This window comes from Eriocheir sinensis, chromosome 46, assembly GCF_024679095.1.
Source record: "Eriocheir sinensis breed Jianghai 21 chromosome 46, ASM2467909v1, whole genome shotgun sequence".
Classification (NCBI taxonomy): domain Eukaryota; kingdom Metazoa; phylum Arthropoda; class Malacostraca; order Decapoda; family Varunidae; genus Eriocheir; species Eriocheir sinensis.
In genome coordinates, this window is record NC_066554.1 from 13037066 (window position 1) to 13051116 (window position 14051).

The window sequence follows — 14051 nt, forward strand, 5'->3', positions numbered from 1 at the left end:
ATTCAGAGGGAATGGGAAGAGGGAAAAGGGTAGGAAGGAATTAACAACTGAGAAATTGCGTGACAGTTGCCGCAGGGAGTTGTATAGGAGGAAGGTGTAGGAAATACTTGGAAGAGCGAGAGCACAGATAGAGCACAGTGAAGGAGTAAAGAAGGTTTATGTGGTGTTTAAGAGTTGAGTGATCAGGGGAACGGAGGAAGTAGTCTGGTATAGGTCGCGTGAAAAACGAAAGAAAATGTTACAGAGAAATGTGACGGAGGAGGCGAGAAGGAGATGGGAGAGAAAGCACAGGGAGAGTAAGATGTTGGTAAAGAGATTGGTTAGGGAAAGTAAAGAGAGTGGATCATGATTTTAGTAGGAAAATTTCAGCAAAATACCAGAACAATTTTTTTTTTCTTTGAGAGAAGTTAGAGAGAAATGGGGGAGAAAAGAATGACATAAGTAGCATAAAGAGGAAAGATGGGGTGTTTGTGAGAGGGAATGAAAAGATAAGGGAGGTATGGAAGTATCACTTTGAAACTGTAATGAATGAGAGTGGGAGGAAGAGCAGAAGTGACTAGTGTAGGAATAAAGATCAGTGTAGGGCGACCAGATCCACAAGGGAGGGTGGAGAGAGGTGAGATAGAGGAGGCAATGAAAAAGTTAAGAGTAGGAAAAACTCCTGGAGCTGATGGCATAACAGCAGAAATACTGAAATATGGAGGAGATGTAGTTGTGGAATGGTTATTATGGATATGCAACCTAGTATGGGAACAGGGTAAGGTGCCAGAGGATTGGAGAAAGGCTATTGTTGTGCCACTGTACAAAGGGAAAGGAAGCAGAGATGATTTTAATAGTTACAGGGGAATAAGTCTACTAAGTGTGGCAGGAAAAGTGTATGGAAGGGTTTTAAATGAGAGGGTGAAAAAAATAACTGAGAAAAGTGTAGAAGATGGACAAGGGGATTTTAGGAAAGGAAGGGGCTGTGTAGACCAAATATTTGCACTGTAAATATTAGTTGAAAAATACCTAGAGAAGGATAGGAAGCTGTTTGCTGCTTTCATAGATCTGAGAAGGCATATGACAAGGTTGACAGGAAGGGGTTGTGGGATGTTCTAAGGATATATTGTAATGCCCCGACGAGCTTATTTTCCATCCTTCCTATTTCTCAACACGGCCTCTGCGTGTATCGAAATAACACGAGAAATTAATCAAGATCAGGGTATTCGCCGGCTGCCTGGGATTGAACCCGCGACCAGCGTGACGGGAGAGCCACTCCTTACCGAGTCGGCCAAAGAGGTACCCCGCTGGCTAAGTGGGTTATGGGAGGCTCGTTCATCAGGCCGTCGCCGCACTACAATATGATGCCATAGGATTTTTACTGGCAGGAATATTATTTACTATACTTTTTTTCTAGCAGAGACTGTTTCCTCTCTGTTCTTTATCACCCATTGTTATGAGACATTTGGCACAAGATCAGACAGTAATCCTTGATTCAGTTAATTGTCCCATCAGTTAGTTGAAGACTCGTCTTTTGGTCTGCAAGCAAAATTTACTTTCATTAGTGACGCTAGTTAGGGGAGGCGGTGGCCGAGTGGTTAGCGTGCGGGCGTGGTGAGCACGAGGACTTAGCGTGGCCTAGGTTCAAGTCCCACCGAATCACGCTGAATTTTCAAGTCATCACCAAGTGGCGGATGATTACCCACATACTGTCTGGATCATTAGTCAACCTTAACTTCAGCGGCATTGGTCAAGAGGAGCACCGGAGGGCAACATGTGCCAAGCAAGTCATACATCAAGGCATCCACTATAAACATAATTATCCTACGCCATAAACGGGCTGGGGCCGTCCAACTCAAAAAAGTCTACCGGCGCTGCAGCACCAAAAAAAAAAAAAAAATGCAGCTAAATACCTGACAAATACATTTTCATTCATTCCTCTCATGATGTTGATGTTGGGTCCATGCATACTTGAGGTTGCTGTCTGGGCCCCAGTACAAAGAAAGATTACTGCCTTTGATATATTTTTGTTACTTAGTACCTAACAGTTATAATGGAACAAGTTTGATACATTCTTCTAAATGTTTGAAAAAGTCACGGAAATTTGATCCTCAAAAAATTGCTGGTCGGGACTGGTTACAAAAAAAATATTGCTGCAGTTGCCATTCTCATATTCTATCATGTTCTATCTTGAACGTTGGTTTTAACCATTCCTCTCAGTCTGTAAAGAAAACCAGTTTAGCCAAGAAAGAGTAATTTTGCTGCTGCTGTCTCGGTTCCGGTACAATAAAAAATTGCTGTCATTGATATATTTGTGTAACTTAGCACCTGACAGTTAAAATGCAACAAAGTTTGTCCATTCCTCTCCATGTTTGAATAAAGCAAAATTTGACTCCTCTCACAATGTTGCTATCTGAAATCAGATACATGAACTAACTGCTGTCAGTGTGATAACTATGTCCCTCCCCTTTCAAAATGTGATTACCATACAAAGATTTTCATTCCACTTACCCATTTGAATAAAAAAATCATTACTTTTGAATCTTATTTAAGGTACCCAATAGGTTGTAGATATATAATATTAAGCAGCAGCAACTATGATTCGTGATTCTTAGGACTGTTTCAGTGTAATGAGGCTAACAAGCCTTATTCCTCTGTTCACTTGAATAAATTGATCTGGGCTCCTAACTATAATGTTTCGTCTTCAAGTCAAAGTAATTAAATTTCTGCCAGGCACATGTGAAAACACCACCCACATCATGCCCACACTGCTCTGGACATGGGTGAAATGCATTCCTGAAGCTACCCCGTCACGTAGAAATGTTATCCATTATCTCTGAACTATATTTATGGTCAAATATTATATTATTTAAAATTCATTTCAATAACAAGTTTAAGGTCAGTTGTAGTATTCGTTAGTAGTCTTACTAAAATTGTGTATCTGCAAGTGTGAAGGCACGCTGGTATGTATGTAGAAATGGAGAGGTGTACAGTAGAAAACTTATCTGTGTTCAAGAAAAAAGTAATTTTTATGACAAGAGATGAAGACCCTGCCTCTAGTTTCATCGCGGTTTTCCAGCAGAAACGATTAAAAAATGTGAAATCTTATTCAGCACTTGAACAGAGCCTTGAGCGGTCATCGGGATACTGCAGTTCTAGACGTCACCAATACCTGAAGAAAAAATTAGTGTACGCCACGATGCCTTTCGCACTCAGAAATATAAGAAAAAGCTAGTTACTTCATATTTATCATCGTTCTGAGTATAAAAATATCCAACCTTGATCCCTTATTTCATATCCTTTCCCCCACCAGAGGCAGCGTGTACTCCAGAAATATAAGAAAAAGCTAGTTACTTTATATTTATCATCGTTCTGAGTATAAAAAATGTCCAACCTTGAACCCTTTTTTCATATCCTTTCCCCCACCAGAGGCAGCGTGTACTCCAGCTCAAGCTATGCTACCAGTAGAGGATTCCGTCCCACTTCGGGGGCTGACTACACTTTGCCCCATCCAGTAGCACCCCCGAGGTAAGTTCGTCGCCTTGAGGTAAAGAGAAGGATTCAGCTGCCAGTCACTCGTCAAGTGTTGTGATGTGTGGTCTATAGCGTGCTCAAAAACAATGTGTTGGAGGTGGGGGTGGTTGCATAATGGTTGTGGAGAGCACCGTTGTTGTTCATGGCAGGTTCGTTCTTCAGCACTTTGTGTATGTGAGTGTGGGGATGTGGGTGTGGGTTCGTGTAATTAACCATGGTCTGCCCAAGAGATAGAATCGTGATCGCCAACCACTGATGAGCATGGAGCTGGACACGATAAAATCTTACATCCACACAGACCCGGGAGGCGGGACACAACCCCCGACTGACACCCGGCACTCATTCACTGCTGGGTGTACAGGGGGCCCGAATAATAAAAAAAAAGTGCCCATCCGACTCCACTCCGCCTGGGAATCGAACCACGATCTGATAACGTGCTGGGCTCGTGATCACCAGCAGTTACCCTTCTGATGAAAACATTCGTCGCTCATAACCGATCAACGGATGTCACATACCTCCATCCCTATATTTCGTGGGGTCAGTAACCACCCCTTATCAGAGGAATAATTTTTCAACCTTAGCGGGGCTCGAACCTTAGTCAGAAAAGAGCCTGACAGAACAGTCTTAGACTAGTCCACCGAGCCATTTGAGCAATGTTTATGTGTGTGTGTGTGTGTGTGTGTGTGTGTGTGTGTGTGTGTGTGAGAGAGAGAGAGAGAGAGAGAGAGAGAGAGAGAGAGAAATTACATAGATTTACAAAGAAATTCAGACCACACAGACCCTGTAGTCCAGACTAGGTATGTGGTTTACCACAGTCCTTAAATCTAAGTGATTCTACTTTTTTTTTTTTTACAGCATACAAAACAACTCTAGGGCAACAAAAAAGAAAGTATACAAAAAAAGCCCGATAATCGTTGCTCCAAAAAGCAAAAAGTAGAGTGGCCAAAAGAAAGGTCAATTTCGGATGGAGAGGTGTCCTGATACACTTTTTTTGAAAGAGGTCAGTTCATAGGCAGGAGGATATACAGACGAAGGAAGGCTGTTCCAGAGTTTACCAGTGCAATGAATGAAAGAGTGAAGATGCTGGTTAACTCTTGTATAAGGGGTTTGGACAGTATAGGGATGAGCTAGAGTAGAACGTCGAGTGCAGCGGGGCCTCGGGAGGGCGGGAGTCATGCAGTTAGCAAGTTCAGAAGAGCAGTCAGCATGAAAATATCGACAGCAGATAGAAAGAGATGGAACATTGCGACAGAATTTAAGAAGTAGAAGGCTGTCAGTAAGAGGAGGGGAGCTGATGGGACGAAGAGCCTTAGACTCCACTCTGTCCAAGAGAACTGTGTGAGTGGAGCCCCCCCACACGTGAGATGCATACTCCATACGAGGGCGGACAAGGCCCTTATAAATGGAAAGCATCTGTGCAGGGGAGAAGAACTGGCGGAGACTATACATAGCTCCCAACCTCGAGGAAGCTGATTTAGTAAGAGAGGAGATGTGAAGTTTCCAGTTGAGACTTTGAGTTAAGGATAGGCCGAGGATGTTTAGTGTAAAAGATGGTGACAGCTGAGTGTTGTTGAAGAATAGAGGATAGGTGTTTGGAAGATTGTGTCGAGTTGATAGGTGGAGTAATTGAGTTTTTGAGGCGTTGAAGGACACAATCGGAAATAAGAATAAGGTCTGAGGCTTAGCGTTCTGCAGCCTCGAGTCTGGAGTCTTGTAATTCTTGCTGTGAGAGTCTTCTGTTGAAAAAAGTTGAATAATGCAGAGTAGAGTCATCAGCGTATGCATAGATAGGACAGGTTGTTATGGAAAAAAGATCACTGATGAATAACAGGAAGAGAGTGGGTGATAGGACAAACCCCTGTGGGACACAACTGTTGATAGGTTTAGGGGAAGAACAGTGACCGTCTACCTGAGCAGAGATGGAACGGCCAGAAAGGAAACTGGAGATAAAGGAACAGAGAGAAGAATAAAATTCGAAGGAGGGTAGTTCAGAAAGTAAAGCGTTGTGCCAGACTCTGTCGAAAGCTTTCGCTATATCTAGCGCAACTGAGAAAGTTTCACCGAAACGGCTAAGAGATGATGACCAGGAGTTAGTTAAGAGAGCAAGAAGATCGCTAGTAGAACACCTTGCGGAACCCATACCTGCGATCAGATAGAAGATCAAAAGAGGATAGGTGCTTTTGAATCTTCCGGTTAAGGATTGATTCAAAAGCTTTAGATAGACAGGAAAGTAAAGCTATAGGACGGTAGTTTGAGGGATTGGATCGGTCACCCTTCTAAGGCACAGGCTGTACGAAGGCGTACTTCCAGTAGGAAGGAAAGGTAGATGTTGAAAGGCAGAGATGAAAAAGTTTGACCAGACAGGGTGTCAGCACGGAAGCACAGTTTTTAAGGACAATAGGAAGCACTCCATCAGGTCCATAAGCCTTCTGAGGATTGAGGCCAGAGAGGGCATAGAAAACATCATTCTTAAGAATCGTAATAATAGGCATAAAGGAGTCAGAGGGGGGATGAGTATGAGGAATATGGCAAGAATCGTGCAGAGTGGAGTTTTTATAGAACGTTTGAGAGAAGAGTTCAGCCTTAGAGATTGATGAGACGGCGGTGCTGCCGTCAGGGTTAAGGAAAGGATCATCGAAAGATGAAGAAGTGAAATTGGAGGAGATATTTTTGGCCAGGTGCCTGAAGTCTCTGGAACAATTAGAAAAAGCAAGGTTTTGACATTTACTATGAATGAAAGAGCTTCTGATATGTCAAATAATATATTTGGCACGATTCCGGGCAGAAATGTAAAGATCATGGTTAGCAGGAGTGCGACGGCCCTGGTACCTTTTGTGAGCTGCATCTTTATGTTTGGCAGCACGAGAACAAGCTCCAGATAGCTCCAAAACTTTGCATTTCTACTTTAGTAAGTATTAAGTTGAAGGCAGTGTCGGCCGAGCTTGTTTTCAAAGGAGTCTACCTTCCTTTATTGGACCATTGAAGATGGGAGCTTATTCCATTCTTGCACTGCAACGTTGGTGAAGAATAATTTGGTGCAGTCTGAATTTACTTGTTTACCTTCAAGTTTTGTGCCATTATTTCTCGTTCGCAAAATGTAATCGATCATAATCAATATTGATTTGTCCACATTCATAAAGCCATTAAGTATCTTAAAACATTCAATCAGTTTTCCTCGGAGAAGACGTTTCTCAAGAGAAAACATGTTAAGGGTTGAGAGCCTTTCGTCGTAATGTTTGTTGCGCAAGGAGGGGATCATTTTTGTTGCCCGACGTTTAACAGCTTCTAATTTAGCAATGTCCTTTGCATGGTGGGGAGACCAAAATTGTACCGCATATTCTAATTGGGGCCAAAATTAAACTATTGTAAAGTGGAAGTACTACATCATTATTTTTTAATAAAACGTTTAGTTTAATGAAGCAAAGCATTCTGTTCGTTTTCTTTGCTGCGTCGATGCATTGCTGTGAGAATTAGAGGTTTGACGCGATTTTGACATCCAGGTCCTAGACGCACTGAACGCTTTTGAGTTTAATTAACGCCACGCATTTCATAATCGAACCTTTTATTTCTTGTTTCAACTTGAAGAACCTGGCACCGCTCCATATTTAAGGGCTTCTCCCATCTATCAGACCAAGCTGAAATTTTATGCAAATCTTTTTGGAGCCTTTGCCTGTGTTCGTCAGTGAGAGCCGACTTACCAATCTTTGTGTCGTCTGCAAATTTACTAATGAGATTATTGATTAAAACGTCCACATCGTTGATGTAAATAATGAAGAGCACTGGGCCAAGAACCGAGCCCTGAGGGACGCCACTAGTGACAGGCGCCCACTCTGAGTTAAATCCATCGAGCACCGCTCTTTGATGTCTGTTGCTCAACCAATTCGCGATCCATTGGTGTACTTGACCGTCAATACTTAGTTGCTTTGATCCATAAAGTAATTCATGGTGTGGAACTTTATCAAACGCTTTCTGGAAATCAAAATAGACTACGTCCAGTGATTTGGTTACGTCAAAAACTGAGAAGAGATCGTTATAAAAGGTCAGTGGGTTTGATGAGTAGGATCTCTTGTTACGGAAGTCACGTTGTCTTTAATAGGTGCACCTAACATCACCATAGCCGTTTCAGGATTCAGGACGTTTCCTAAGGTAGAGGAGGTAACGTTATAATTGTATTTCGTAAAGAATCCTTAGAACCAAAAACTAACTAAAATTATGAGTATTCTTTTTCATGAATACAACATTGATTTAACAACAGAACAATAATATGAAAATACGTATAGCCACCGTTGCCAGATTGTCGTACTCAAAGCATAGTATATACCTGTTTCTGACGCCTAACTATTGCCAAGAAACATCAGAATCTAACTCTTTTAACGGTAACTATAAATTAGTTTCGTTATTAGAGCCCAGAAGACAGTTTGGGGTAGGAAGTCGGGAAATATAGTCGGCTGAGTACGACAATCTGGCAACGCTGAGGCTGTAGCCCGCAGACCTCAGGCAGCAGGCTCGCCATTTTGAGGGTATCAGATACCTGAAATAGTATATTTTTACTGCGCAAAGCAGGTGATGTTACTTATTGTGACTTGGTGAGCTTTCATATATATCTATTTGTGTATATTTCATGGTGGCAAAACTTAAATTACTATTTCCATTGTTACTAGTGACACGAATTTGTGACTGCTTATCACAATAGAATTTCACTCTAAGTGAATCAGACACCACAGAATTATTACCAGTGTGTGTATGAATGAATACAAAGATAAGCACATACTTTGATTTAACTCTAGGATATCTCGTGGATCATTAATAAATGAAAACAAAATATCCGGATAGGCTTCTCTTTAGCCCGTTACCTTCAATGGCCCCCCAAAAAACAGTCCCTCCGCCAAGTTTGTACCCCACATTTGGTGATGTTAGATACGTTAATGAGTGGCTTTCAAGGTAACTCACAATTTTTTCTCTAATTATGCTCTCGAGTTGCTTACCTACGACTGATGGGCTTGTAATTACCTGGTATTTTTTCATCTCCTATCTTAAAAATCGGTGTTACGTTACTTTTTTTCCAATTCAAAGAGACGATGCCTTGTCGCAAGTACATATTGAAAAGGGTTGTGAGACAGGAGAATATTTCGCTCTTTGTTTCTTTAAGTTGTAAAGGATATACATTGTCAGGCCGTGGTTTGGAGAGCATTTAGGACTTCATCGGTAGTTATTACAAAATCAGGCAATACATGAATGAGATTTACGTCAGTACTATTGTCGTCGCTGGTGTGGTGGTAGTGGTCGGAAGACTGCTAGTATTAAATACCGAGGAAAAATAATTGTTTAACAAGTTCGCAACGTGTTGGCTTTCAGTCACTAGTTCACCGTCACTATTAGGTAGGGGTCCAATTCCACTTCTGATCGCCTTCCTGTTGTTTATATAACTGAAGAAGGATTTCGGATTATTTATACAGTTGGCTGCAATGTTTTCTTCATATTATACGCTTTGCCTGACATACTAATTTTTTCACTCGCCGTCTGGCTTTTGATAAAGCGTAATGCTTTCGGGCGTGTTTTTCTTTTTCTTTAGCCAATAAGACAAATTTCTCTCCTTAACCGAATGTTTGATTTCATTATTGAACCAAGATGGACTTTTATTAGTGTTACTTCGCTTCTTGCAAAATGGGACAAAATGTGTTCTGCTGAATGAGTAATTGATTCTTAAAGTTTATCCAGGCTTCCTTTTCGTTTCCATCATCTGATAGTTGTATTTCTGTTAGGTTTTGTCGGAATTTACGAAATTTGCTCTTTTGAAATTGGGCACCATTATTCTATTTTCAATCACTGTTGTTTGAGCCCTAATGTCGACGCGCATTAATTTATGATCACAAGAATCGAGATGTTCTCCTACAGTAACATTACCGACTAGATTATCTTGGATTGCTATAACAAGGTCTATTATGTTATTCTGTCGAGTAGGCTCTGTAACCATTTGACCTAGCTAATAATTGTCCTCTAAAAATTCAATCATTCTCTGCGTCTCGCCCAGTCAATACGAGGGAGATTAAAGTCTCCTAATATCAGTGAGTCGCTGTTATTAAGTGATTGCCGTAAAACGATGTACAGTTCAACATCATCTTCGAGTGATTGACCCGGAGGCCTGTAGGTGACGGATATATTTAGACTATTTTTTACAGTATTTACTCGCACGCACAAATGTTCAACGTTACTGTCTCTTGGTGGTCTGTCAGTAGGTTGCAAATAGCTTTTGACATAAAGGGCGACACCACCACCTCTCCGGTTGACACGATCTTTGTTGAAGAGCCTGTAGCCATCTATGTTGTATTTTGAACTTTAATCAATATTTGTGGTGTCGATAAATGTTTTGGTTATAGCAATAACGTCAAAATTTTATATTCCAACAAGACATCTCAATTCTTCAAACTTGTTTCTTAAGCTACGCGCAATGAAACTTAGGACTTTTAGAATATCTTGAGGTTTAGTAATGGAGGTGGTGGGACTTGCGGTTCCACGGTTTGGTGATGGTTGTGTTGCATGCCGCTTATTTACACGCGCGGGGTGGAGAGACGCGGCAGAGAGCAGTTTTTTGACTGGGTGTCACGCACAGAGAGAGAGAGAGAGAGAGAGAGAGAATGAGTCGGTCAGTGAGTCAGCCAGCCAGCGTGTGTGTGTGTGTGTGTGGCAACATTTGTTTATTGTAGGGGGGTGGTTGGGTGTGTTAGATATTAAATTATTCTAGAAAAGATTTTTTTTACACTGATTAAGTTACGATATTTATTCTTAAAATTAAAGCTTTGATAAACTTTGATGAATGGCAATATTTGTTTTTCACGTCTTCGTCTGTCTTGCAGGAGTCGAGGCATGGTCGTGAAACCCCCTGCTCGGGGTATCAAGAAGTCTTCATCTGAGGTCATGTCAGCACAGGGATCTGCCCCATCAAGGGGAATATTGAAGTCCTCCTCTGGCGTCTTAAAGCCACAGGACGTAGAAGTTTCTCTTTCGAACTCTTCCTCTGGAATCATTGCCACTTATGCCCCACGCGTCAACTTTAGCAGTACAGTGGTGACCAGCGACGACCTGCCACCGCCCGCTGCCTCTGTGCCCACACCTAGCAGACTTGTGGCCGAGACACATTTTACCGGTATGTTCGTAACTCCAGTGACTAGTTGTGTGCCGTCTGCTGTAGTTACGTCTTTGTCATCACTAGGTACTGTAGAAGCAGGTATCCTAGAGGCAACAGAATCAGCCTCGAGCTCTGCTGTAGCACCTGTAGTAAATACATCTGGTCCTCCTTCTCCCTCTGCTTTTTTGCACGCTTCTGCTGCTCCGGTGTTATCTTCAGGAGTTACACCATTTCTCCCGACTTCAGCATCCCATGCTTCAACTCCACCCATTGCTCCTCCCAGGCGGCGAAGGAAAGCGACCAGTGGTGAGTACTGTCTTCCTGCCGCTGATATTTCATTACTTGGGAAGAAGGGCTTAAATTTTTTAACCCACACTGCTTTATTTCTTATTACGTATACATTTTCGTGATTTGTGAAGAAGTATAGGCTACACAGCGTCTTGTTGATAAACTAAAACTATCTTACGTGGTGGCATTTGAAGCAATTTAGCATTTGTACGGGCGTTTACTTTGGACACACACACACACACACACACACACACACACACACACACTCACACACACCGCGCCGGTAGCTCAATGGACAAAGCACTGCGCTGCCAGGCTCCGGCCTGGCAGTCGGAGGTTCAAATTCTGCTCAGGCAAGGATGTTTCCTCGATCTAAGGAGATGGGGTCGTGGTCTGTGAAGGTACCAACAGTACCCAGAGATCGACTATAATGAACTTGCTATATTCGGGAAGATATTTGTTGGCGATGACGAGCAACTCGTGATCAGGCCGTGGTGAATTACACACACACACACACACACACACACACACACACACACGGCCCGTTAGCTCAGGGGTAGAGCGTCTGGGACACAACCAGAGGGACCGGGGTTCAATTCCCCGGCCTGGTGAAGATAAGTTGGGTTTATCTTCTTTCACGTGTAGCCCCTGTTGACCTAGCAGTGAGTAGGTACGCGACGTAAGGCAAGGAGTTGTGACCTCGTTGTCGCGGTGTGTTGTGTGTGAGTGGTCTCAGCCCTACCCAAAGATCGGTACTATGAGCTCTGTGCTCTTCCGTAGGGGAACGGCTGTCTGTCTCGAGAGAGACCCGCAGCAGACCAAGAAGTGAATTACACACACACACACACACACACAAACACACACATACACTGGCTGGCTGGCTGACCGACTCACTGACTCGCTGACTCTCTCTCTCTCTCTCTCTCTCTCTCTTTTGTGACAAGGTTCCGCACAAAAGGTTAATCTGGAAACTATAGCAGTGGGGAGGGATGGGCGAAAAGGTTATCGAGTGGATGAAGGATTACTTAACGAAAAGAGAAATGAGGGCAGTGATTAGAGAGGAGAAAACAAATTGCAGGAGAGTAGAGAGTGGAGTCCCCCAAGCCTCAGTTATGGCCCCAGTAATGTTCATAATATATATAAATGATATGCCACGGGGTATAAAAAGTTATATGAGCATTTTTGCAGATGATGCAAAGTTAATAAGAAAAGTGAGAACGGAGGAAGATTGTGGGGAGCTGCAAAAAGACCTGGACAGAGTATATAGATGGAGCCAGTTATGGGAGATGGAATTTAATGCAAACAAGTGCCATGTTATGGAAATTGGGAAAAGTAAAAAAAAAAGACCAAGGAAAACATACAGGATGGGAGAAGAAAACTTAAAGGTGGTACATGAAGAATGAGACTTGGGAGTAATGATGCAAGACACACTATCCCCAGAAAAGCACATAGGTAAACAAGCTGTTTGGAGAAACCTACAGGATGATGCAAAATATAAGGGTATCATTCCATTTTATGGACAAAGAAATGATGAAGAAAATAATAAAAACAATGATAAGACCAAAGCTTGAATCTGGTGCAGCTGTGGGGTCGCCTCACAAAAAGGATACCAGAAAGCTGGAAAGATTATAGAGAATTGCAACTAAAATGGTCGCATAACTTTCGAATATGACGCATGAAGACAGATTGAAGGAGGCGGACTGGACGACACTGGAACAAAGAAAGGAGAGAGGAGATAACGCTATATAAGTTGGTAAATAAGTTTGATGAGGTAGATAGAGATTATCTCTTTCTTCTTAACTGCGAGAACGCAGGGGCTGAGAGGTCATAGGAAGAAACTTAATAAAGGAACCTGTTTGAGTGATTAAAAAAAAGTATAGTTTTCCACATAGAAGTGTTAACACATGGAACAGCTTGCGGGAAGAGGTGGTGCAGGCGAACAGTGTCCAACAAATGAAGGAAAGGCTGGATAATGTAGATATGGAGACGGGACTATGAGAGCTTAGCTCGGGCCCGGTAGACTACAAAAAGATAAATACAAATAGGTAAATACACACACACACACACACACACAAACAGTTTGAATTTAGAAAAAGGTCATAATTATGTTACAAACATTTTGAGTTTATTGAGTCATAGATGTTGTACAAGAAAGAGGTGGATGTTTGGATTACGTAAACGTTAATATACAAAGATATCGATAAGGACATACACAGGAGGTTGTTATAGAAATTCTAGAGCACGGAAAAAGTGAGAGTCGTTCTGAAATAGATGGAAAACTTGCAAGAAAGGCAAATCAGGACAGTGGTAAAGAAATGAAGATTCTGAATGGTAGGAAATAACGAACAGAGTCCCGTAGGCTTCAGTGTTATCACCATTGATATTTTCAGTTTACTTATATGGTATGACAGATGAGCTAACCAGGTATGTCAGTCTATTTGCAGACGATGCGAAGTTCATGGAGACACCGTAACATCAGCGAGATTGTAAAGAGTTGTGAAGATGAGATATACAAATGGTTTTAACAGTGCGAAAATATAATTTTATATTTAAAATTGTGTTAAAAATGTGGATTTGGTGTTAAAAGTAAGGATAATTAACAATAGCCCAACATGGAAACACAAGCTAGAAAGAAAATGAATATCGAAATCTGTTGAAGAAAGATACTTAGGAGAGCCAATACAATACAATAACACCGCAACAAAAATCAATCCATCACTGGGGGCATACGCCGGGGGGTGCGTCGCCTCGCCCACACTACAACACCAAGACTGGTGGTCTCTCCGGGCGAGTCTCCATGCAGGTCCGATTTCCATTCTGATTTCCTCCTGGCAGGATCTGTCGACTTGCTCAAACCAACACTTCCGTGTGCGTCCCCTCGGCCTCCTCCACTTTGGATATCTCTACAAAGACAATCCGATGAACAGGGACGGCTTCTGGGTAACTTGCCACGTGCCCGTATAGACGGAGTCTTCCTGGCGAAACTCATCGTTGTTATGAACTACGATCTCTCTCTCTCTCTCTCTCTCTCTCTCTCTCTCTCTCTCTCTCTCTCTCTCTCTCTCTCTCTCTCTCTCTCTCTCTCTCTCTCTCTCTCTCTCTCTCTCTCTCTCTCTCTCTTTTT

The 14051-nt window shown here is 42.3% G+C and overlaps 1 protein-coding gene across 1 annotated transcript in view; it reads left to right on the forward strand.

Annotated features, from left to right (window-relative positions):
- The window catches only part of LOC126981146 (microtubule-actin cross-linking factor 1, isoforms 6/7-like), a 34837-nt gene extending 23720 nt beyond the window's left edge, over positions 1-11117 (forward strand). Inside the window, exons 2-3 of the mRNA XM_050831859.1 lie at positions 3409-3507; positions 10368-11117. Of these exons, the coding sequence (XP_050687816.1) occupies positions 3409-3507; positions 10368-11049 (781 nt within the window). The 3' untranslated portion in view covers positions 11050-11117. The remainder of the gene's footprint in view (positions 1-3408; positions 3508-10367) is intronic.
- Positions 11118-14051: the final 2934 nt, after the last annotated feature.